Consider the following 23408-nt stretch of genomic DNA (forward strand, 5'->3'; position numbering starts at 1 on the left):
TTTTTGGTATGCTTAATATTCCTATTTAGGAACATGTTATTTTTATCAAATTAAAAATGTCTCTTTGTAAATGTTTGCTAATTATCAAATCACCTTACATAATTCTTGTCAGATAAGTTTATGTTTGCTATATCTTTGTTTCTATTTTAAATAGACAATTTCCTTTTTTAAAAAATCTGTACTTTCTATTTGGTTATTGCTGCATTAAAGAAATCTATTGTTTTTTTTTTTGTATTTTTACTATCAAGATAGGTCAGATTCTACTTGGTATTTAAAGAAATAACCTAAAGCTCAAAACTAAAAACAGATGCAAACAGGAAAGATTTTTTTCAAATGCAGCAAAATCTTTTTTTTCTTTAATTTTTGTATGTTTTGAACAATTTTAGGTTTATAACAAAATTAAAATAAATCTATAGAGACTGAAACCTATTTTTAATGACAAGTATACTTATTAGTAAGTTGACTAGAGAGTACATTTTATTTACAAATAAACAGGAAAACAAAAGTAAGAATTGAATATAATCAAGAGAAAATATTTTAATATATTTATTTTCCTGCTAAAGGTTAGATAAACATATTTGACTACAGAAATGCCTAGTTGTAAAGGCTAATCAAATTTAAATGGGGAAATAAATAGACAAAGATTTGGTGTACTAAAATTAGTAGAATTTGGATGATATTCTCCAAGGAATAATTAATGATACTAATAAATTACAATGCAGAGTTAGCAGAAATAATTTTTGAGACATCAGGATATACCTAACTTTCCCCCTAGAGAATAGTTAAGTATATACCCTAGAAATTACAGAATCAGCATTAATATTTGAGGATTAAGCAAAACAAATGATCAATTTATAATTTAGAAATACTTGGAAGAACTTAAGTGGCTGCCTAACTTTGTAAAAACAAATCAGGTCAGACCAATTAAATTCTGTTCTATGGCAGAATGGCCACCTGCAAAGATAAGAAGGATTTGTAAAACATAATCTGTTTTAATTTCAATAAATGTTTTTGTTTCATTGTATATGACATCTTATTTTTAAGCTAAGCCAGTATAGGGCGATGCGCCATTCTCAATGGTTAGTTATCTTTAATAGGTTCCCAACTGGGTGCTCATATTAACAGGCAGTAACAAAAATTCATCCTGGAGTCCTTTGGATTTAATAACTTGAATTTAAAGAAAGGAGTCTAAACTTGAACACTGAACAAAAGATTTGAGATAAACTGAGCTAAATACTAGTATTAGTATCTGGTGATAGAATTAAAAATAATACTGACATATTAGAAAGAAAAATTCTAAAAAAAGAATTGATACCAGTAGAGAAAACTATACAATCTGAAGAGTATTTTCTGAACATTTTTGGGATAAAACAGTTGCATGGCATGGAAATACTGGCTCAATAAGAGTATAAAAAAAAAATTCCAGTATGTTTGTGGGGTAGAAGTTGAGCTGAGGTGTATCAAGATGATCATAGATCAAAATGTGATAGTAACAAAAAGTACTTATTAAAAGAGAGGAAGAAAGAAATGTGGAAGGAAGGAAAGAAAGAGATGCAAACAGAATTTAGTTGTATTGAAAAGCATATGGCATCCAAGCTCTAAAAAAAATCACTCTTTTATACACTACTAGTCATGCTTAGATTAGAATGTTACATCTCATTTTAGTCAACACATTTTAAAAGGATGTGAAGAATGAAAATGGATTTGAAGAAGAGCAACAAGAATGATTGAAGGGCTAGGGTATATATCCTTGGATGAAAAGTCAAGAGTTCAGTATTGTTTGGACTAGAAAAGGGATAGGTAAAGGATGATTTTATTATCATTTTCAAGTAGAGAAAGGATTTTTGTGAAAGATAACCCCCATTGGTGATTTCTCAGATCTATAGAGGATGAAAAAAAGCACAAAGGAGCTTAAGTTTAAAGCAGAAAAGATCAGGTTTGGATACAAGGCAGATGTCTCTGCCATCAGGGAGATGAAATTTGAAATGACTTCTAAAGGAGGCTATGAGCCAAGCAGCCATGCCGGTTTCCATTTGGACGTATTGTTAAGCATGAAAACAAGCTTGGGAAAGATGACCTACATCAGGGCTCAGCAAACTACTGCCTACAAGTCAAATCTGGCCCACCACCCATTTTCGGACAACCCATGAGCTAAGAATGTCTTACATTTAAAATTGTTGAGAACAAATCAAAAGAAGAATATTTTATGACAAGAAAATTATATGAAATTTGGTTTCAGTGTCCATAAATAAAGTTTTACTGGAACACAGCCACCTCCATTTGTTAAGATACAGGGGCTACTTTGGTGCTTGCAACGGCAGAGTTGAGTAGTTGCAACTGAGATCATACGGTGCACAAAATCTTAAATAATTATTATCTGGCACTTTTTGGGAAAAGTTTCCTGACGCTTGACCTATATGATTGTAGCCACTTACAGAACACCTGGATTTTTTTTCCCTCCAAAGTCTAGAAGCTTTCTCTGTTGTAATAGAAGTGAACGCCCCTGGGGTCAGCGGATGAATATACGCGGCACATTCTTTGAAGTATCTTTGAGAGAGCTTTGGGTCCGCAGAAGAACACGCCAATGTTGCTGCTGCGGTGGAGGTGAGACAAGAAGAGAACGTGTTACACAGGGCAAGGCCAGCCAGCGGCCAAGACAGAAGGGTACAGTTAGTGAGTAGCCGCGGTTGTGACTTCATGTATTTTTCTCCACCACTTTCTTTTTTCCTTAAAATCTTTTCTCCTACTTTTAGCACCGTGTTCTCACAGGTTCCCAGAATCCTGTTAAGCTCTGTATCACAAGATGCTGTGGGATACTGATAGGTGATGTGAAGAAGGTTGAGGTTGGCAGGCGCCATGATGACAGATGAAGGCATTTCGTTATAGAGGTGATATTGGGTGGAATTTTGGTCGTGACCTTGATTAGCATTCTCTTGGATGGGTGATTAGAATGTCACCTCCCTGAAAGCAAGAACCTGGTCTGTCTTACTCATCTCTCTAATCCTGGGTAGACAGCCAGTATTTGTTTGCTGAAGAAATGAATAAATGGCTCTGTTCCCTATTATCTGCATGGTCTTGAGAGCAAGACTATGAACCTCAATCTCAACATGAGTTGTACCAAGATTATAGTGACTACGTGGTATGTTTTATCCAAAGCAAAATGAGATAATGCATTCCAAAAGGTTTAAAAAAATGTTAATTATTACTATTTTTCAACTCTGCCTTTTCCTAGTTAAGATAATTTATACAAAGGTTCTAGCAACTTTTGCTTACTTCTCCTGTTGGAATTACTTTAATTTTCAAAGAAGGCCAAAAGGAAGAGTTGGAAAGGAAAATCACATGACTGAAAATGAGGTCACCTCAAAGTTCTCCTCCCTAATTATGGCATTTCAGAAAACAGTGTTGAAGGGATGTTTTTGCCTATAATGAATGTCCCAGGGCTGCTCCAATTCCTTAAAAACACAACTGCTGGCTCTTCTTATATATAAATAATGAGTTAGCACCAGGATTCAGGTTGTCTCTGAAAAGTGGGAGCGGCCAGTCTCTACAGGGACTTAAAGAAGACGTGATTTCCCTTATCTTGTATTGCACTATTCCTTGTAACTTTTTTCTAATCTCTGGCACCAGCCTAATTAGTGGGTTCGAGTCTGGGTCAAAAGTTCTCATACTTTGCTAGGCGTAAGATTATCTAGACAGATTATTAAAACAGAGTCTCAGGCTTGAATCCAAGGAATGCATTTTTAGCAAGCCTCCCAGGTGCTATTAAAGCACATGGCCCTTTGAGCTATCCTCTGAGAAATACTATCTTAGAAAATTCCTTGAACTTCAGGACCAGCCCTCCACACCACCTTTACCTCCTCATATCGTGTTTGTTGAGAAGCACCTCTATAACCTCATTCTTCTTAGCTTGTGTGTTAACATGATTCTCTGCCATGTATTGATTCCACATTTAATTATGTGTTCCTGAACAGTAATAGCCATGGCAGAAATTGATGGTTCAATTACATTTCAAACTCTAGCTTCAAAGGAACTCATCAAGTGGATTCGTTTGTAAATGACAATATGTTTAAAATGTTTAAGTATTATTTTTAAAGAGATTATTCCTATGGAAAACACTTTTTCAGGAAACATTTCCCACTGGGAAAAATATGAGTTTATGACTTAATGAAGTAATTTAAAGGTGTTTATGGGCTTCTCTAGTGGCTCAGACAGTAAAGACTCTACTTCCAATGCAGGAGACCTGAATTCGATCCCTGGATTGGGATGATCCCTTGGAGAAAGTGAGACTTCCCTGGTGGCTCAGCTAAAGTTCATGGGGTCTCAAAGAGTCAGACACGACTGAGCAACTAACACACATGGAAATATCAGCCAATGGTTGAGAGCTGTTGATTCATCTCTTCATTGCTGGGCATGTTAATTAGCTTCCCAAAGTCCCCCTTTGGGGACTTTGTCCATGGTGACAGTTCTATACCAAACTCCTAAGTGCCTCTGTGAGGGTTAGATCAGACTTAGCACGTAGTGAGCTGTCAAGAATGGTTAGCTGACATTACAACTTACATTATGTCTGCCTACTCTACGAAGCTGACCACAGGATGTGACGTGCACTGTTAACCGAGCAGTGATTACAGTCTTCCTGGATCAGCGCTCTTGCACTAGGATTTTTTTTTTTTAATCTGAAGTGTTCATCTATTTTTTTTCTTAGTTTTTTTTTTTTTTTTTTTTTTTACTTTGTATTGGGGTATAGCTGGCTATAATGTTGTGATAGTTCAGGTGAACAGTGAAGGGGCTCAGCCATACATATACATGTGTCCATTCTCCCCTATCCTCCCCTCCCACCCAGGCTTGTACTAGGTTTTTGGAGTTCTGCACTGCCGAAGTTTGAATGATAGATGGGTCAGGCAAAAGCCTTCCCCTTGAGGAGTCTGATGCCCAGAGGCAACCTTGCATCTATGTTCAAAGACACTGTTACGGGTGGTGATATTTTTCCATTAGTGTAGGTGACACTGAAGAGATTGCCCACTGGTCCATTCCCAACAGGCTAAGATTGCCCTTTCGTTTGCAGCCACGTGTGACTGTTCACAGACCATGAAGATGCTCTTTGATGCTCTGCCTTTAAGACTCCATTTCAAAGGACTCTGATTGCTGGCTGCCAGGTGTACCCCTGGTGTCCCCAGCAGTTCACAGCTACCCTTCCCTTTTTGAAGCTGCGGCTATAACACTGCACAGCTGAGTACACATGTGTCTGTATTTATGTAACTGTCATGGTTATGTAATCTCCAAAAAGTCTCACAAAGGCCCTTCATCGTCTACCTTCCACTAAGGCAGAAAGGCCAGTCCTCCCTTAGCTCTCTGTGCATTATGGTCCCCATACATGGCATTCTTTTGTGTCCCTTGCTTCCCTGCCTCGGCGTTTGTGATTTCAAGTATGGACCTTTCTCATCACGAAGCCTCACTGTGAAGCAAGGAGCCAAGAGGCCTCACAAAGTAGAAAAGGCACTGATGTGGCAGCATTTTTTTTCTTCTTTTATGAGGCAACGGACAAGTGCAACAGAACCCTAATGGGGTTGCTAAAGAAAAAAACATTCTTCTATAAAGTTTAATTACCCACGAATGCTCAGAATGAAAAAAAAAAGATTCTCTGTAAAAGAAGTATAAAAACACAAGGCATTATTCTTCAGTTTACAGCCTGCAAGTTGCAGGGTTTGCACACATGGGAGGCATTGGATTGGGGACAACATTAGCAGCATTGATCAGTCTGGGCATCTGACTTTGATGGGGAAAGGACAAATTTTACACAAGCTGCAGAGATGGTTAACATTAACAGCATTTTTAGCTCTGATAAACAATACAGAAAATTCTCTTCTTCCCCTCTTATTTGCTAAATGACTATTGTGCTCATTTTTTTGTGGGCTTGATGCAGTTTTCAGAACAGTTTGGTGATGCCATGCATGAAAGGCAGCCAGAATGTCACTTCCCGGGAGGTTTCTGGCCAGCGGATATATGGGAGAGCGAGTGTAATCCCACCACCTTGCTGGCTTCCCAGGTTCTCCCATCTTGAGCCCTGCTCTCTTTAAATTGCATGTTTGTTTTTATGTGTTGGCTCTTATGATTGGTAAGTTATAACCCTACAGGGGCAGACCCTAAACCCCATTAAAAAAAATCAAATTACTTTATGTCCTGAGTGCACTCTGCAAATAAAATCGATAAACAGAAGCTTCCTGTGGATTTATGGAGGCTTAGAAAGAAGACAATGAGAACTACAAGCTCACTATCAGACAATGAACTCACTATCAGACTTCTATTTAATCTTTTCTAGAGAATGCTTTTCATTAGAGAAGCCTACAAATAATTCATCTCATAATTACATTTTGCACACCTTCCTTTTTGTAACCTGAGATGATAACTGCATTGGGCATTAAAAAAAAAAAAAAACCGCCTCCCGATTATTGTAGCGGCCTCCTCTGCTACTTTTTGTTGAGGCCTAATTACTTAGGGGTTGATTAGGGGCTACAGGCATCCCTAACGGTGTTTGCACATGGCTGGCACACTTCCCTAGCTCTTCCCACCAGCTCCATCTTCTTCGGTGAGTCAGCACTCTTGTCCCAGATTCCTCATCCTTCTCATGGTCCATTCACTAGCTAAAGCTGGTGACTGGACTTGGCTCTGAGGAGCACAAAGTTGCTGCCTTTGAGAGCATCATGGTTACAAACGTGTGTTGTTGTGTTTGCTCAGTCATGTTCAACTCTTTGCAACCCCATGGACTGTAGCCCACCAGGCTTCTCTGTTCATGGAATTTTCCAGGTAAGAATACTGGAGTGGGTTGCCATTTCTTTCTCCAGGGATCTTCCTGACCCAGGGATCAAACCTGCATTTCTTGGGTCTCCTGCATTGGCAGGCAGATTCTTTACCACTGCGCCACCTGGGAAGCCCCTCATGATTAAAATAGGGGAGAGAAATGAAAGCAGCTGACTTGTAGTATTGGATTCCCATGGCAGAGCTATGTTTCTGCCAATTGGGTTCCCTCCTTCCTCTGACAAAACTTTGAAAACATACACCTCCCACAGAAATACATCACACAGAAATATCCTAATGTTTTTGCTGTATCACCTGATGCAAAGAGCTGACTTATTTGAAAAGACCGTGATGCTGGGAAAGACTGAGGGCAGGAGGAGAAGGGGACGACAGAGGATGAGATGGTTTGATGGCATCACCGATTCAATGGACATAGGTTTGGGTGAACTCCAGGAGTTGGTGATGGACAGGGAGGCCTGGCATGCTGCGGTTCATGGGGTCACAAAGAGTCGGACACTCCCCAGCGACTGAACTGAACTGAATGCTTCAATAGATAATTCCCAAAAAGAACTGAAGAATAACGATACATTTACCTTGTGTTCACCCACCTCCCTAATCCCACCTACCACAAATGGAATAATGCCACCAATTTTCAGTGAATCTTCACTTGATCTTAACAGGAGGACTGGATGTCCTCTGATGGATAGATACTATTTGTGTATGCTAACAATGCCCAGTCATAAGTTTATGGTGGCTTTCTTTTTCTCTTGAAGTTATAATTTGTTTTGTGTGGAATTTCTACCAAAGTCTATTTCTTTGAATATTCTGAGCAATTTAGTCATGTAAGGAATGTTTAGGATATCCTTTTAGACAGACAGACTTGTGTGCTATAATCAGAATGTTAATTTCTTAAAAATATCATTTAAAAACATTTTGTGCATATGTACACATAAATGAGAATTGGAGGGTGTGCACACAAGCAAATGTGGCTCCAGGTGGACACATTTACTCAATTTAGTAGAAAGGTATTTTTACATTTCTGAAAACAATGGGTGGTCTAAAATGCATTCATGTAGCATGGATCAGAAGCTCCCAGTGTCGGCATCTTTCTTCACTTTGGGGTTGTACTGTTCTAACAAATGGTAGTATTCTTCTATTCTTTATTTTTTCTTCCAAAGAAAAGAAACACTTCTACTGAAGCTATGAAAAAATGATCAGATCTTCTAAGTTTTTATCATAATTAATTGCATAAAGTTTTACGCCTACAAGGCATGGTGAAGTTATTAGTAGATAAGTCAAAAGTGGCAAACTATAAATATTATGTGAAAAGTAAGATCAAAGATTGAAGTCTTATGGAATATCATTTTATTCAATTAATTAAAAACAACAGACCTACCAATACAGAAGGTTGAGCACACACATAATATGTGTTTATCAAAAAGTAGCTAGATGTGATAAAGATATATTTATTTTCATTCTGGCTACCTTCTTGGAAACGATTTCCTGATTTTCTGAATATTTGCCTAAAGCTTGGAATCACAATACCATTTACAAATAATGATATGTAGCTCCCATTTTTGTATAAGACATGCATTTCTAAAGATGAATAAGACACAGATATCAATGTGTGTATTTAATTAACATTTATATTTTAATTAAGAGGATAATTTCCATTGTTTGTGAGTTTAGAGTAATTTTCTGTGCTTGTCTAACTTAAGCAACGTACAATAGTTCCATGCATGTCAGTTTGGCCATGTCAATAAAAGACTTACTTTTCACATGTCCACTTACTATTTGTTGATCTTCTTTTAAAATTATACTTGTGCTTTTGTTATACAGCTGATACAATTATGAAAATTAATTGCACATAAAAACAACAGAGTATACTTCCCTATTTTCTACTTTCTGTCTTTGATCTCTTTAAAATTTTTTCTTTCCCTTTCCTTATTTGTATTCATTCTGATGCCCATCAATTTGTTTCTCTATTACTGTTATTTTTGCAATTTTCTGCTTCCTTTATAGCTTGCACTGTTCTCTTTGATCTGCTTCCCTTCAAGCTTTATTTTTGGTGCTGTTTCTCATGTTCTGTAAAAAACATATTTTTGCCCCTCTTTCTTTTATTCTTTTGATTTAACTCCTTCTTCTTAGAACAAGCACAGACTCCTGCTTTAAATGAACAGGTAAACGTTTTTAAAAGAGTAAGCCCTAAGAATACTCTGCTTTGCACTGATGAATAGAAATGGTTGAGAGCCTACTTCAAAGACCCTCAAGAACAAAGAAGCTTTTCTGAGGCCATGAACAAATCCACCAATTCTTTCTGGCCCATCTTTGCCAAAAGATATGAGCTAATGACAGGACAGACCTGTCTTCTATGAGTAACCAATGAAGCTTGGGAACAAACATCTCCTTGACATAATCAGGGGGAAAACATACTGTTTATCTCTTTAATAACCATCTTGAGGAAAATTAATGTGACTTTGTTCTTTGTGCAGAACAATAATTGAATTGTGTGTTTTATTTATAACTTGGCAAAGGCCAGGATATTGAAATACTTCTCAATATTAGATTTTCTTGTTTAAAAATTAGATTCTATTGGCATTCTCTTTCTGTGATGTCTTCATTAAAAGCTTCATTAAACATAAATCTTCTTTTACACAGCAGAAAACAAAATTACTTTAAGGAGGTTATTTAAAAAGTCTTTTGGAAGAGTAGTGCTAAGCCTTCTACTGGTGACTTGTCTTTTCCCAGGAATCTGGCATTCCATGTATAAAAGGATAATTGAGCTTTCCTAACCAGTGAATCCGAAAGGAAATCAACCCTAAATATTCACTGGAGGGACTGATGCTGAATCTGAAGCTTCAATACTTTGGCCGCTTGATGTGAAGAGCCAACTCATTGAAAAAGACCGTGATGCTGGGAAAGACTGAGGGCAGGAGGAGAAGGGGATGACAGGATGAGATGGATGGCATCACCAACTCAATGGATATGAATCTGAACAAACTCTAGGAGACAGTGAAGGACAGAGAAGCCTGGTGGGCTACAGTCCTTGCGGTGGCAAGGAGTTGGACATGATTTAGTGACTGAACAACAGCAACAACAACAGTAACACATGTCTAATGTTAATTACATTGATAGTTGAAGTTGTATAATACGTTGCAGTGTTAGAGAATCTAAGGTTGTTACAGATACACTATTTTTAGAACTGGGACTAGAAAGTATGATATAGAGGCTTGATTCAGTGACATCCAAACCTCGTTTTTTTTTTTTTTTTTAAAACTCTGGAAGAGATGAAGTCTTCCATTGGGAAGAGAGAGTTCCCATAACTCTTGTGCTGGAAAATTCAACTGGGCTTTAAGTACATGTATATACTATACTTTGATTATGGCTTTTGAAAAGGAATGAACACATGCTTCACAAGGCAATGAGAAAAGTGACAGCTGTATGATTTTCCCACTTTCAAACTGTTCTCTACTCCTCACTCCCTGTAGAATCGGACAGACTCAATTCTCAGCACAATGCAATGTGATTTTGGAGGAAGAGTTTGTGCAAATACAGTTCTACCCTCCATCTCTTGGTGCTGTGTTTCTGGTTTACACCTTTCTGAGGGAAGGGAGATAATTAAATGGTTTGTTCTGAAAGGTCTTCTTACTGGGCTGTAAACTTCATATGTAACACAAATAAACAAATACAACATGAAGCATCAATAAGGGACAATCGAAGCTATGGGTTTTCCAGTTGTCATGTGTGGATGTGAGAGTTGGACCGTAAAGTTGGAGTACTGAAGAATTGATGCTTTTGAAGTTTGGTGTTGGAGAAGACTCTTGAGAGTCCCTTGGACAGCAAGGAGATCAAACCAGTCAATCCTAAAGGAAATCAACTCTGAATATTCATTGGAAGGACTGATGCTGAAGCTGAAGCTCCAATACTTTGTCACCTGATACGAAGAACTAATTTATTGGAAAAGACCCTGATGCTGGGAAAGATTGAAAGAGAAGTGGGCAGCGGAGGATGAGATGGTTAGAGAGCATCACCCACTCAATGGACATGAATTTGAGCAAACTCTGGGAGATGGGGAGGACAGAAGAACCTAGTATGCTATAGTCCAAGGAGTCACAGAGAGTCAAACATGATTGAACAACAACAAAAACAGCACAGAAAAGAGCAGTCTTATCTATAAAAGCTTAAAGACAAAGATACGCTTTTGACATGCCCCTGTCAAGAGCCTGCAATGTGGGAACATTAGTCCCACGATAATTAAAAATTGAGTGTAAAACATTTATCAGATGAATAATTTTTTTTCCAAAAGAAGAACATAGCAACCTGATTCATGGCCTCCTGGATCATTCCAGGAACAGTATCTGCAGTCTCAGGGCCTTGGCACATGCTGCCCTTTTGCTTTTTCCCAGCTGCCCACATGGCACACTTGCCAGCTCCTTATCTCCTTCAGGTCTTTCCTCAAAAGTGGAAACTATTCTTTAAACAAAGACAATATTAGGACATGCTGCTTCCAAGACCTGTAGATGATGTGGGTTCAGAACAATGACAGATTTAGACAATATATATACGTAACAACAAAATCTTTGTATCAGTGCTTTGTACTTCACCAAGTGTTTCAACATACTATTCATTTTTAAATTATGAAGATAAAAATGTGAATGTATAGAAGCATGCATGTTTTACACTGGGCCCCAAAAGCTCAAACAGACTCCCTGGTTTCTCACATAGTCAGTATCTTCCAGAATCAGAAAACACAGCCTTCACTCTTGTCTTATGGTCCCAGAGCAAATGCTCTTCCTCTTCTATTCTGAAGCTTATCATATAGTAGTCATACTTAAGTTTTTTTTATTAAAACTCATCTCACACACTAGCAAAATAATGCTCAAAATTCTCCAAGCTAGGCTTCAACAGTATGTGAACCATGAACTTCCAGATGCTTAAGCTGGATTTAGAAAAAACAGAGGAACCAGAGATCAAATTGCCAACATCCGTTGGATCATTAAAAAAGCAAGAGAGTTCCAGAAAAAGATTTACTTGTGCCTCATTGACTATGCCAAAACCTTTCAGTGAGTGGATCACAGCAAACTGTAAAATTCTTAGAGAGATGGGAATACCAGACCACCTTACCTGCCTCCTGAGAAATCTATATTCAGGTCAAGAAGCAACAGTTAGAACTTGACATGGAACAAGAGACTGGTTCCAAATCAGGAAAGGAGTACCTCAAGGCTGTATATTGTCACCCTGCTTGTTTAACTTATATGCAGAGTACATCATATGAAATGTTGGGCTGGACAAAGCACAGGCTGGAATCAAGATTGCTAGGAAAAATATCAGTAATCTCAGATACACAGATGACACCACCTTTATGGCAGAAAGTGAAGAAGAATTCAAGAGTCTCTTGATGAAAGTGAAAGAGGATAATGAAAAAGCTGAGACATTACCTTGCCAACAAAAATCCATCTAGTCAAAGCTATGGTTTTTCCAGTAGTCATGTATGGATGTGAGAGTTGGACTATAAAGAAAGCTGAGCAACAAAGAATGGATGCTTTTAAACTGTGGTGTTGGAGGAGACTCTTGAGAGTCCCTTGGACTGCAAGGAGATCAAACCAGTCCATCCTAAAGGATATCAGTCCTGAATATTCATTGGAAGGACTGATGCTGAAGCTGAAACTCCAATACTTTGGCCACCTGATACAAAGAACTGACTCACTGGAAAAGGACCTGGGAAAAGATGCTGGGAAAGGTTGAAGGCAGAAGGAGAAGAGGACAACAGAGGATGAGATGGTTGAATGGCATCACTGACTCGATGGACATGAGTTTGAGCAAGCTCTGGGAGTTGGTGATGGACAGGGAGGCCTGGCGTGCTGCAGTCTGTGGAGTTGCAGGGAGTCAGACACAACTGAGAGATTGAACTGAACTGAGCTGAACTAATAATTAACAATGATTGCAGCTAACACTGAACTCAAAGCAGTGTTTTAGGCCCTTTAAAATTCACACAGTTAATCCTCACAGAAGCCTAGGAGGTAAACAGTTTTATTATTTGCAGTTTACAGAGAAGGGGATGGTCAGAGCCAAGTTAAATAATCTGTTCAAGGTAAATTGGTATTAATGATGGAGCCAGGATTTACAACCAGGTACTCAGACTCCTAAATTCATGCTTGGTTTTAGAATATTTTTTTCTGCTTTGCAAGATATGCTTTAGGTACAGTTCACAGTTTGGCATAAGTGAATTCTCCAGTTGAGTAATTACAGATCAATTGTGTTTACCCAAGATTTCTTGAAGGCATAGGCAGTTTAAGAAATACCATCTTCTGGACCTAGAGATTATCATACTAGCTGAAGTAAGTCAGAAAGAGAAAGACAAATACCATATGCTAGCATGTGTAGGTAGAACCTAAAATACGACACAAATGAACATATCTATGAAACAGGAACAATTCACAGATGCAGAGAACAGATTTCTGGTTGCCAAAGAGTAGGAAGATGGGGAATGGAAGGTTTGCTAGTTTGGGATTAGCAGATGCAAACTAGTATATGTGTAGTATGAATAAACCACAAGGTCCTACTGTATGGTACAGGGAAATATATTTAGTAGCCTGTGATAATCCGTGGTGGAAAAGATTATGGAACAGAATATATATATATAACTGAGACACTTTGCTATAAGCAGAAATTAACACAACATTGTGCATCAACTATACTCCAATAAAAATTAATTTAGAAAATAAAGATAAATATAATCCCTAAATTCTTTTTCAGCTTCGTTTCTTTTGGCCCACAAATAATCCATCCTAAAAATTTAATGCAAAGACATATTAGAGGCTGGTTTGATAAGTAAATAAATAAAAATTTAAAAGGAATGCCATCTTCAATTGAGTTTAAGTATTAAAAATTTTAGGGCTTCCCTGGTAGCTCTGTGGTAAAGAATCCACCTGCTAATGCAGGATACATGGGTTCGATCCCTGGGTCAGGAAGATCCCCTGGAGAAGGAGATGGCAACCCACTCCAGTATTCTTGCCTGGGAAATCCCATGGACAGAGAGCTACAGTCTACGGGGTTGCAAAAGTTTCAGACCTGACTTAGCGACTAAACAACAACAATGAAAACTTTCAATGCAGTTGACACTTGTCAGATGTTGTAAGATGGTCATGCATAGGTTTGTGGTTCCTGAAATATCCCACGATTACTTTTTCTAAGGTCAATGTTTTACCTCTAAACAAGAGGCCCACTGCTGTGGATTAACTGGTTTGTGCTCGAGAGCTGTTTTCCATTCCCACAGTGATGGAGGCTGTGTCTCTCCTGGAGACTCCCAAGAGGCACAGGAGAGAGAGCTGCTCACCTGGGGTGACTGAAGGCGACCTGCTGGAACTCATGATTCCAGTTGGGTCTTCCATAGAAGGTTTTCTGCCTTAATCCTGTAATCACATCAGCATTTTCATCCCAATGTAAAGCTATGTGAAAAGCCTAAAGTAAAAATTGTGGTATCAGATGGATGTTCAGAGGGAAAAATAAAACTCTAATAAATAAGGATGAAGTAATTATGCTCATTTGCAGATTTAACACACAATTTTTTTTAATGGGAAATTCTTTGTATTCCACCTGAGCACTATTGAAACAAAGTAACTTCTATGTGGTTGACATGAAGAAACGTGAGCCTAGAAAGATTTTTCTTGAGAGGATGCAGGTAATATAGTGAAAAGAGGTAAGGGAAAGCAGACACTAAGCTACTTTTTTCCTGCCAAATTTCTCAAAAACTAATTTCTAGCTCTGCACCTGTTTGCTGCTGCTACTGCTAAGTCACTTCAGTCGTGTCCGACTCTGTGTGACCCCATAGACGGCAGCCCACCAGGCTCCCCTGTCCCTGGGATTCTCCAGGCAAGAACACTGGAGTGGGTTGCCATTTCCTTCTCCAATGCATGAAAGTGAAAAGTGAAAGTAAAGTCGCTCAGTCGTATCCGACTCTTTGTGACCCCATAGACTGTAGCCCACCAGGCTCCCCCGTCCATGGGATTTTCCAGGCAAGAGTACTGGAGTGGGGTGCCATTGCCTTCTCCCTGCCCCTGTTTACTTCACAGTAAACCCTAGGGATCTGAGAAGGGCCCTGACAGATTAAAGTGATAGAAAATGCCTAGAGTGAAGCTGGATTTTACAGTTAGATCTGCCTTTTGGAGTGAAACGATCCGTGTTCAAGTTCAAATGCTAGGAGGATGTTGAGTCTGGCAGGCAGAACAGGTTGCCAGACCTAGTAGAGAGCAAGATTAGAGCTCTGTGGCCAACGGTTTGCCTTTGAATTGCACAAAAGCACCCAGGCATCAGGTAGTTGATAAGTAAGAGCCTGAGGCATAGCCATGCCTAGTGATGAGTTTATAAGTTGCTATCATCTGTTTCAGCCCATGCTGAACTCTGATAGGTAAGAACGGTTCTTGCTTCTTAACTCCTGAGATCTGTGTTTGCTCTGCTCAGGCCCCTCCAAAACTCCTGAGCTCACGAGTTTTACCCTTGGGTACTTCCTTGGTTCAATTCCTCTGACCAGTTCGAGTAGCAGCACTGATGGAGACTTTGGTGGAGTCACAGAAATCCAGGCTGCAGGGAGGTGCCATTAGGCAAGTCTGAGCTCAGGTAGCAGGGCTACTATAAGAATTGAACTTGGGAAGAGGACTTCAGGCAAGAGAGGGAAAACTGGCAAACATCAGGCAGTGCCCGCTTCTTAGGCAGGTTTATCAAGACGGAGAGTAAAGCAGAAAATACCAGACAAGATTTCAAGGCTAAGAACAGAGTGATAGTTGAGGACTGAGACTTGGAAACAAGCAGAAGCCCCGTTATTAGAACTGGAACTCAAGGTAGAGTTGTATCGGCCTCCAGATTAGAATGGAATTTTTGTGTCCCCACAGCCCTTTTGCTGAGGAAACTGGTTCCAGCAGTGGGTGGAAGAAGAAGCCAGGGACAGTCGATTCCCATTTTGACTAAGTGCCAAATCTAATGAACAACTCGGGCCTTATTCTTCTTGGCTTCTCTACCATGTGGCCAAGCACTGCTTCCTGATTCTATTTTCATTACAAAATCCTAGTCCTTCTACTTCTCTCTGGTTCTTGTTCTGATTCAAGAAACAGTAATTGTTATTTTGTTATCCTATTCCCCTGCCTCCATATGGGAAGACTGCCTTCCCAGTCTCTAGCTCAGCTCTCTGAATCTCTTGCAGACCACCACTCCCCAAAGAACTTCCATTTTCACAACCCAATTAGCATCAGCTACATAAGTGAATCAAACTTTCTCTCCCAAACTATCATCTTCCTACCTGAGCAGAGGACTGCATCTTAAACCCCCCAAACATATTTCTGGGTAGAATTCTTCCTGTACCTTCAAATTGGCCATCCCAGCTAAAAATGAATTATTACACTTTCCAAATAATTTGTGATGTCAAGTCACTTCCACCTACAATCGTTAAGTGATTGCCCTAGGCAGGCAGAAGGTTATGAATCTGAGTACAAAGAAGAGAGAAGGTCTCCGCTCTGTGAGGAGCTGGTCATTGGAGGAAGGGACAGACCATGTGCACAGCTGTGCTTAGTCATTTCAGTAGTGTCCGACTCTCTGTGACCCCACGGGGTGTAGCCGCAGGCTCCTCTGTCCAGGGGGATTCTCCAGGTAAGGATATGGGAGTGGGTTGCCATGCCCTTCTCCAGGGGATCTTCCCAACCCAGGGATGGAACCCAGGTCTCCCGCATTGCAGGCGGATTCTTTACCACCTGAGCCCCCAGGGAAGCCCATGTGCACGAATACTCTGATCTGAACCATCCATAGTGAACTGGAGACCTAAGTTACCCTCAAGCAATTTTAACTAAGAGAACTGGGGAAGGCCTTTGTGGGAACTGGGCTTTAAAGGATGATTCCATGCAGCAGGCAGCAGGAGAGACCGACAGGGGGCGCTAGTGATGAAGAATCCACCTGCCAATGCAGGAGACTCAAGAGACCTGGGTTCGATCCCTGACGGGGGAAGATCCCCTGGAGAAGGGAATGGCAACCCACTCCAGTATTCTTGCCTGGAGAATCCCATGGACAGGGGAGCCTGGCAGGCTATAGTCCCTGGGGTCTCAAAGAGTCAGACATGACTGAGGCGCTTAAACATTGCATTGAAGGGAAAGGAAAGAATGTGAGGGGAGATGGAAGCAAGAAAGTCCTCGGGGTGATTGGAGAACACACACTGTTTGGTGGCTCTGGGGCCCGTGGCAAATGACAGGAATTGTATAGAACAAGGAGGTTGCTGTCAGGTCAGGGTCAGGGGGTGCCCGGAGGTATTTGCTAAGTTTGGGTATTGCTCAATAGAAAAAAGAGTTTTTTTTTTCATTTCCGGCCACAATACTCTCCAGCTACCAATCACTGGTGTTCAACATTTGGAATTATATTTGCTCCATATTTCTCTTCCCATGTTCAATTAATCCCCAAACACTGTTGATTTGCCCTTCATAATACCTTTTCCATCTGTCCCTTCTGTTCTTGTCATTCTGCCACTTTGAGGTTGTTGAATTCAGTTTAACAATTGGCTGTTTCTAAAACAGCCTCTTGATTCCTGACTGACAGCATGTACCAATTATTTTGTCCTGAAATTTAAGCATCTCGAGAATTTCCAACATGTCATGGCAAAAATTTAAGAACGTGTCGATTTTAATTTACTATTTTCAGAAGAAAAGTATCTTTTACAGTGTACTTTTGGAAGTGGCAGGGATGGGATGGGGCAGAGCTGTGTTGTCACAGAATCAAACAGAGCCTGCATCTTGCACCTTCAAATGACTGGGATTGCCTAGGTGGACACTCAAAATCAATCCACCGTAAAAGCAGAAGAGCAAGCACCGGACCAGAAAGCAGAAGACAAAGGCTGTATTTGCACTTCACCAAATGGATCACTAGTCAAAAATCCCACTTGAAAGAAAAGTGTTTTTCTGGAAAATATAATTTACACTATTTAATTCATGAAGGTGTTTCGAGTCTAGTTCCCAAGAAATCTCTATTTCAAAGAACCCCAGAGGAATAAATATTTAAGGCTGACTGCAAATAAGACCCTAAAAAAACATTTAGCAACTGAATCTCATGCAAAATCTTATTCACTTTCAGAAACACAGAGTCAAATTACAGTGATATTCTATAGGGCCAAAGTGCGTGCGTGTGTGTGTGTGTGTGTGTGTGTATGTGTGAAAGAGAGAGAGAGAGAAAGACTCAGGAGTGCGCTCATTTGTAAATTTAGTGACTGATGCAAATCTCTGGGTCAAACGTGCTTTCCTTAAATATCTACAGTAACTGTCACAGAAGTGCTGATTAGGACATAAATGTCATAGCCTCGTAATCACTTCATCACTTCATTGTTAGCTTCCGCATTAGAGAAGTTTCATTGTTAATAGTATTGAATGACAACTGCTACATTTTAAATGTTTTCTAACTTCCCTCATAGCTCAGTTGGTAAAGAATCTGCCTGCAATGCAGAAGACCTGGGTTGGGAAGATCCTCTGGAAAAGGAAATGGCAGCCCACTCCAGTATTCTCACCTGGAGAATCTCCCGGACAGAGGAGCCTGGCAGGCTATAGTCCATGGGATCGCAAGAGTTGGACACGACTTAGAGACTAAACCACCACTACAGTAATCACTTCATCGCTTCATTGTTAGCTTCCACATTAGAGAAGTTAGAAAACATTTAAAATGTAGCAGTTGTCAGTCAATACTATTAGCGCTGACACACTACCATAGCGCAATATTTTGATATATAGTACATTAATTTTGGTAAACCTAACTATAATGTGGCGTACCCACTCCAGTGTTCTTGCCTGGAGAATCCCAGGGACAGAGGAGCCTGGTGGGCTGCCGTCTCTGGGGTCGTACAGAGTTGGACACGACTGAAGCGACTTAGCAGCAGCAGCAGCAGCAGCAGGAGCAGCAATACATATTAATGGACAAGATAGATCACCTGTTCTAACGGAAGATCATTTTGATCTTAGGTGTATAAACATGCATGCAAGCAATTTCCAAGAATGCCTTAAGAAAAATAAATCTCTAGATAAATCATATATTCATATTTATTTTCTGTAGGAACAATTATTTTTTGTAGGAAACTCACAAGTTTTACAATGCAAAATGCTGAATGTCAACATCTGTGATTTTTTTCTGTTTGAACAGCTCAAAGCATAGAATTAGAACCAATTGAGAGCTCAGGACAACAGAGCTAATCCACAACGTCTGCTTGACAATACTAAATTTCAAAGGCAATTTCCAATGACGTAATTTTTCTTGAGTTTCCAAACTTGGAATCGTCTCACCTTGATCAAGTTCTTTTCCAATCTCCTTTTCTATTCCTTTTATTGCTATAATGTGAATAGCTCTACTCTGGCTTTATTCTCCTCTTTTCTTTTAAAGAACATAAAAACAATACTTTCAGGCTACCTGATAATCGTAGAGCTCACTACTGAAATTATTCCTCTTTGCTCTATCCCATGACACAAATTAGATAATATTGCCCATTCTGAATCTTGTCAATACCTGGTTTTCATCCCAGCCAGTAAGGAATATATGATAACTCAGAAAGTGAGCTTGCCCTTGCTCACTCATCTTTGTTTCCAGTGAGAGTAAGAGGTCAGCAAACCACTCAAAGGCTCCTGGATCTCTGCAAATCCAATAGAAGTACACCTGTCACGAGAGAGGGCAAGAAAGCAGATTGGTCTATCTTTTCATGATATGCCAATAATCACAGACTACTTAGCCTCCATTAAATTATTTGAGCCCAAATGGGTACTTCTACAAAATAACATGCTTCTCTCTGCCAGTGAACAGTCACACTGTGATTTCTTTAGAGAACACTCACCTTGTGTTTGAAAAGGCCCAGAGTGAATTCAGAGTCAGGAGCCTGTGGGTTGTTGCCAGTTTCTCTGGGTGAGGATCAATTTACCCCATACCTGGATGTGCTGTGTCTGAACGAGGTTAATAATCATAACTAGCTGTGCCTTTCACTGCTTCCTAAAGGGGGATAAACCATTAGACCAATCCTATTCATCTTTACTTATGGTCTAAGTTCTGGATTTGGACCTTCTTCTCCAGAGACCCAAAGACTTGTTCACTAACTGACTTCACCAGTCATGACCTCTAGAGGGTGAAGATAATGGTAACTGCAGAATCAACCTTGCAGACCAGAAGTTTGCTCTCAACCAGACATATTAGTGTCCAAGGAGGCTGGTGCGTGGTGGCGGTGGTTTTGTGTCATCTGCTATAATGAAATGATGTTGAAGAACATTTCTTTCTTTCTTTAACTCTGTGTTTAGCAAAGGGCACGTGACAGGTAGCAGTTTGGGTTTGCTAAAACCAAGGCTCAGCTTTGTACTTTGGGTTTCAGATAATTATATCTAGAAGAAACCATAGGAGATAGGTCTATTAATTCTATTTTTCTCACATTCCTACTCACTACTGCCTACTGCTCTTTGTTGCCTGCCCTCCCCAAAGAGATGCTGCTCAACAAGATAGAGGAGAGGGCCAGCCTGATCTCCACCAGGAAATATCGCCTCCAATAGCCAGTGTTCTTGCCCTGCACCCCCTCCCCCGGCCCGCCCCACCAGCCTGCATCTCACCATCATCACATTATGAAACTTCCAGACGAGATTTAATTAGCAGATCATATTCATGAGGAAAAGAAAAATCACAGAATGTGTTTCAAGGCTAAGCATCTTGCCTATTCTCTCCAGGTTTGTGCAGGAATTTATTAAATTAATAGTCAAGAACAAAAGCTTAGAGCCTCCCGATTTGTTGGACAGTTGCTGCTTGGAAGGGCACTTGGAATCTTAACCTCAGGACAAACAATAGCTCCTAGGTGTGTTCCCCACTCCCAGCCCAAGACGAGCTTCTCCTCAGTTTTGTCTCAGTCCATGGGCCCCTCTGGTGATCGTGTTCATCTACCAATGCCTACTCTATGTCGAGAGTGTTCTTGGCACTGGAAGGAAGAGCAGACAAAAGAGCCAATAACTCCCTGTCCTCATGGAGCCTGCATTTTAGAGCGAGAAAAAAGGATGGTGATAAGTGAATAAGTGAAATATACGCCACACCAGAGGGTGATCGGTCCTACGGAGAAACGAAGACAGGCTGGAATGTCCTGCAGGATTAAGTCAAGGAAAGGGGACATTTGAGCCCGGCCACGGAGAAAGTTGAAGGGTTGGGAGAGGAACGGAGTACAGAGGTCCAGGGCAGGAGCTCTCGGGTGGGCGGGGGTGAGGGTAAAGTGAGGTTGCTGGAGGCAGCAAGAGGTGAGGTCTGAGGGGGAAGACAGGAGGTGCAGACGGGGGGGGGGCTGCAGGGCCATCTTGACTTGCACTCTGAGTGACAGGCAGACACCGCAGGCCGCTCAGCGGGGGGAACGACATCATCTGAGGAAGGACCCTGGGGAAGGACCACTCTGGCGGCATCCTGAGGATGGACTGGGGGGTGTATGGGGGAGAGGGAGCGGAAGGAAGGAAGAATGGGGGCCGGGAAGCTGACTTTATGTCCTATGAGGGTGATACTGCTATCCCCTTTCCACTTTGTGAGGTGTCTCATTTAAATTATTATTTCCAAATCTCAGCCCCCAGCCTTTGACTCACTGGGCTCCCTGTGGAAATGAAAACCCCAACTGAATTTAATGCCATTCTCATCTATGATCCTTCTCCTCCCTGCCCCTGGTAGGTTGTTTTATCTGAGAGCATTAATGGTGGCATTTGGTATAAAACAAACATCATTGACTTATTTTCTACTATTTTCACTTTTCAAGAAACATGCTAAAAATATACTCATCTAGGAAATAAACAAAAGTATTAAAAAAAAAAAGAACTTCTCATTTCAAATCTAGTTCCAATCACCCTTACTTGAAAAACAGTCACATCTCAGCTTCCTCCACTTACTGACCCTTATTCTTTCAAAGAGAAATCATTCCTGTCCTTGCTTTCTTGTGGCTTAGCTGTGTGTCAGTGTTCTGAGGGTTTGCCAAGCCTTTTATACTTTTTTGCTTCCTTGTAATGGCTTTGTGTGTTTTTCCCTCTGTAATTGACTCATCGGTGACACTGGGCGGCTTTGGTGCAGGAGGCAATGGAAGGGCACTGAATGGGCCCAGGAGAAGTGCTTCAGGCAGAAAAAGGGAGAAAACGGACTTTGAACGGAGGCAAAGCGTATTTACTTTGCCTCCCTTTCATCTTTCTAATGTTGAGGGACGCTCGCTGTGAAGGGACAAACGGTCCCACCTCTGCATTTCCTCCCGTAGGAAGGGTCTGGTCAACGCTAGAACAAATGTCCCAAACAATAGGCTGCACGTCTGTGATCTGTGCTTCCCAACCCTCACCCCGCCCCAGTCTCCAAAAATAAAACCACCCTAAAATCGGTTACCTGAATAAAGCATGGCTTTCAGGATTCTGTAGTGAATAACAGAGGCCTAAAATACCTCAGGTAACTTTAAAAGGTTTTGTTGCACAGAAAGTCGTCCTCAGTAAAATGATGAAAGTTCTGAACTTTTGTAGTAATGAAGTTCTTTCTTTTATAGGACTCAGCCCACACATTTCTGCAGACCTAACGGATCCCCAGATGTGATAGGGGACAACTCCAGGACGGTGTCACGGAGTCGGGGAACTCTGTGCGCATGTGGCCTGCCACAGGCCTTTGCTTTCACTTTGTTCCCGGCATGAGCCACCAGACAAACTCCGTCGCAGCCGATCTTGGGGTGCCTGGGTCCCAGCTCCAGCCCACCCCTAGCTTCCCTGCAGCCTGGGCTTCTCTTTAAGAGTGTTTGAACCAGGTCATCTGGACCCAGTGGGAAATGGCCCTGTGCTATTTTTGGATACATAATTCTAGAAAATGTATTAAGGAAAGCTACTTGTCTATTTTACTACCAGAGCTCCAGACTCTTCCATCAGAGGTTCTCATGCCATGGCCTCCTTAGTTACTCACAGACACAGAACACGGCAGAGGACACACCCTCAAATACAACCTTTAGACCCAAATCGATTTCCTGAGGGTGGAATGGGGCTAAAAATTATCTATCTATGACCCAGGGTTCCTCCAAGAAAGGAAATTGCACATGAGGGTGCAGGTTGAAGAAGTAGGGCAACACGGTAACTAAACATTGTGAACCGGGGAGTCCTGCAACCTGTCCTCGTTTCCTGACTCCACTACCTTCAAGCTGTGTAACTGGGAGCAGCGTATGTGATTTGAGCCTAGATGATCGCATACGAAAAACAAACACAAAAACAAACAAAAACACTGAACAATAACTCACAAGATTATTTTGAAGATGAAAGGGCAGGTTTCACGGAAGCATTCAGCTCTAAGACTAATGGATACAGTAAGTGCTCTGCCATGTGAGATGTGAGCTGAGATACTGCCGCCATCTCAGTGGCATCTGGCAGAGCTTACAGAATGAATACCACATGATGGTATTAGAGAGCAAAGGGGTCATCTGCCTTACTTAGGGGTCTGTGTCCCCACCGTCACTCCTGAATTATAAAGATGGTGGTCATCCACAGGAGGTGAAACCAAATTTTATCTCCAGCACCAGCCTCCAAACCTCAGCAGTGCCCATAATCATGCAGTTCTGAAAGAGGAACCCATTCACTAGTGAAAGGTACCTCAAGCTC

At 40.8% G+C, this 23408-nt stretch overlaps 1 protein-coding gene across 1 annotated transcript in view; it reads right to left on the reverse strand.

The window, feature by feature from the left end:
* The window catches only part of NOX3 (NADPH oxidase 3), a 65882-nt gene continuing 44940 nt past the window's right edge, over positions 2467 to 23408 (reverse strand). The window contains exons 11-13 of the mRNA XM_018053535.1: positions 19309 to 19455; positions 14129 to 14253; positions 2467 to 2593 (exon numbers count right to left, since the gene is read on the reverse strand). Of these exons, the coding sequence (XP_017909024.1) occupies positions 2467 to 2593; positions 14129 to 14253; positions 19309 to 19455 (399 nt within the window). The remainder of the gene's footprint in view (positions 2594 to 14128; positions 14254 to 19308; positions 19456 to 23408) is intronic.

Source organism: Capra hircus, chromosome 9 (genome assembly GCF_001704415.2).
Source record: "Capra hircus breed San Clemente chromosome 9, ASM170441v1, whole genome shotgun sequence".
Taxonomy (NCBI): Eukaryota; Metazoa; Chordata; class Mammalia; order Artiodactyla; family Bovidae; genus Capra; species Capra hircus.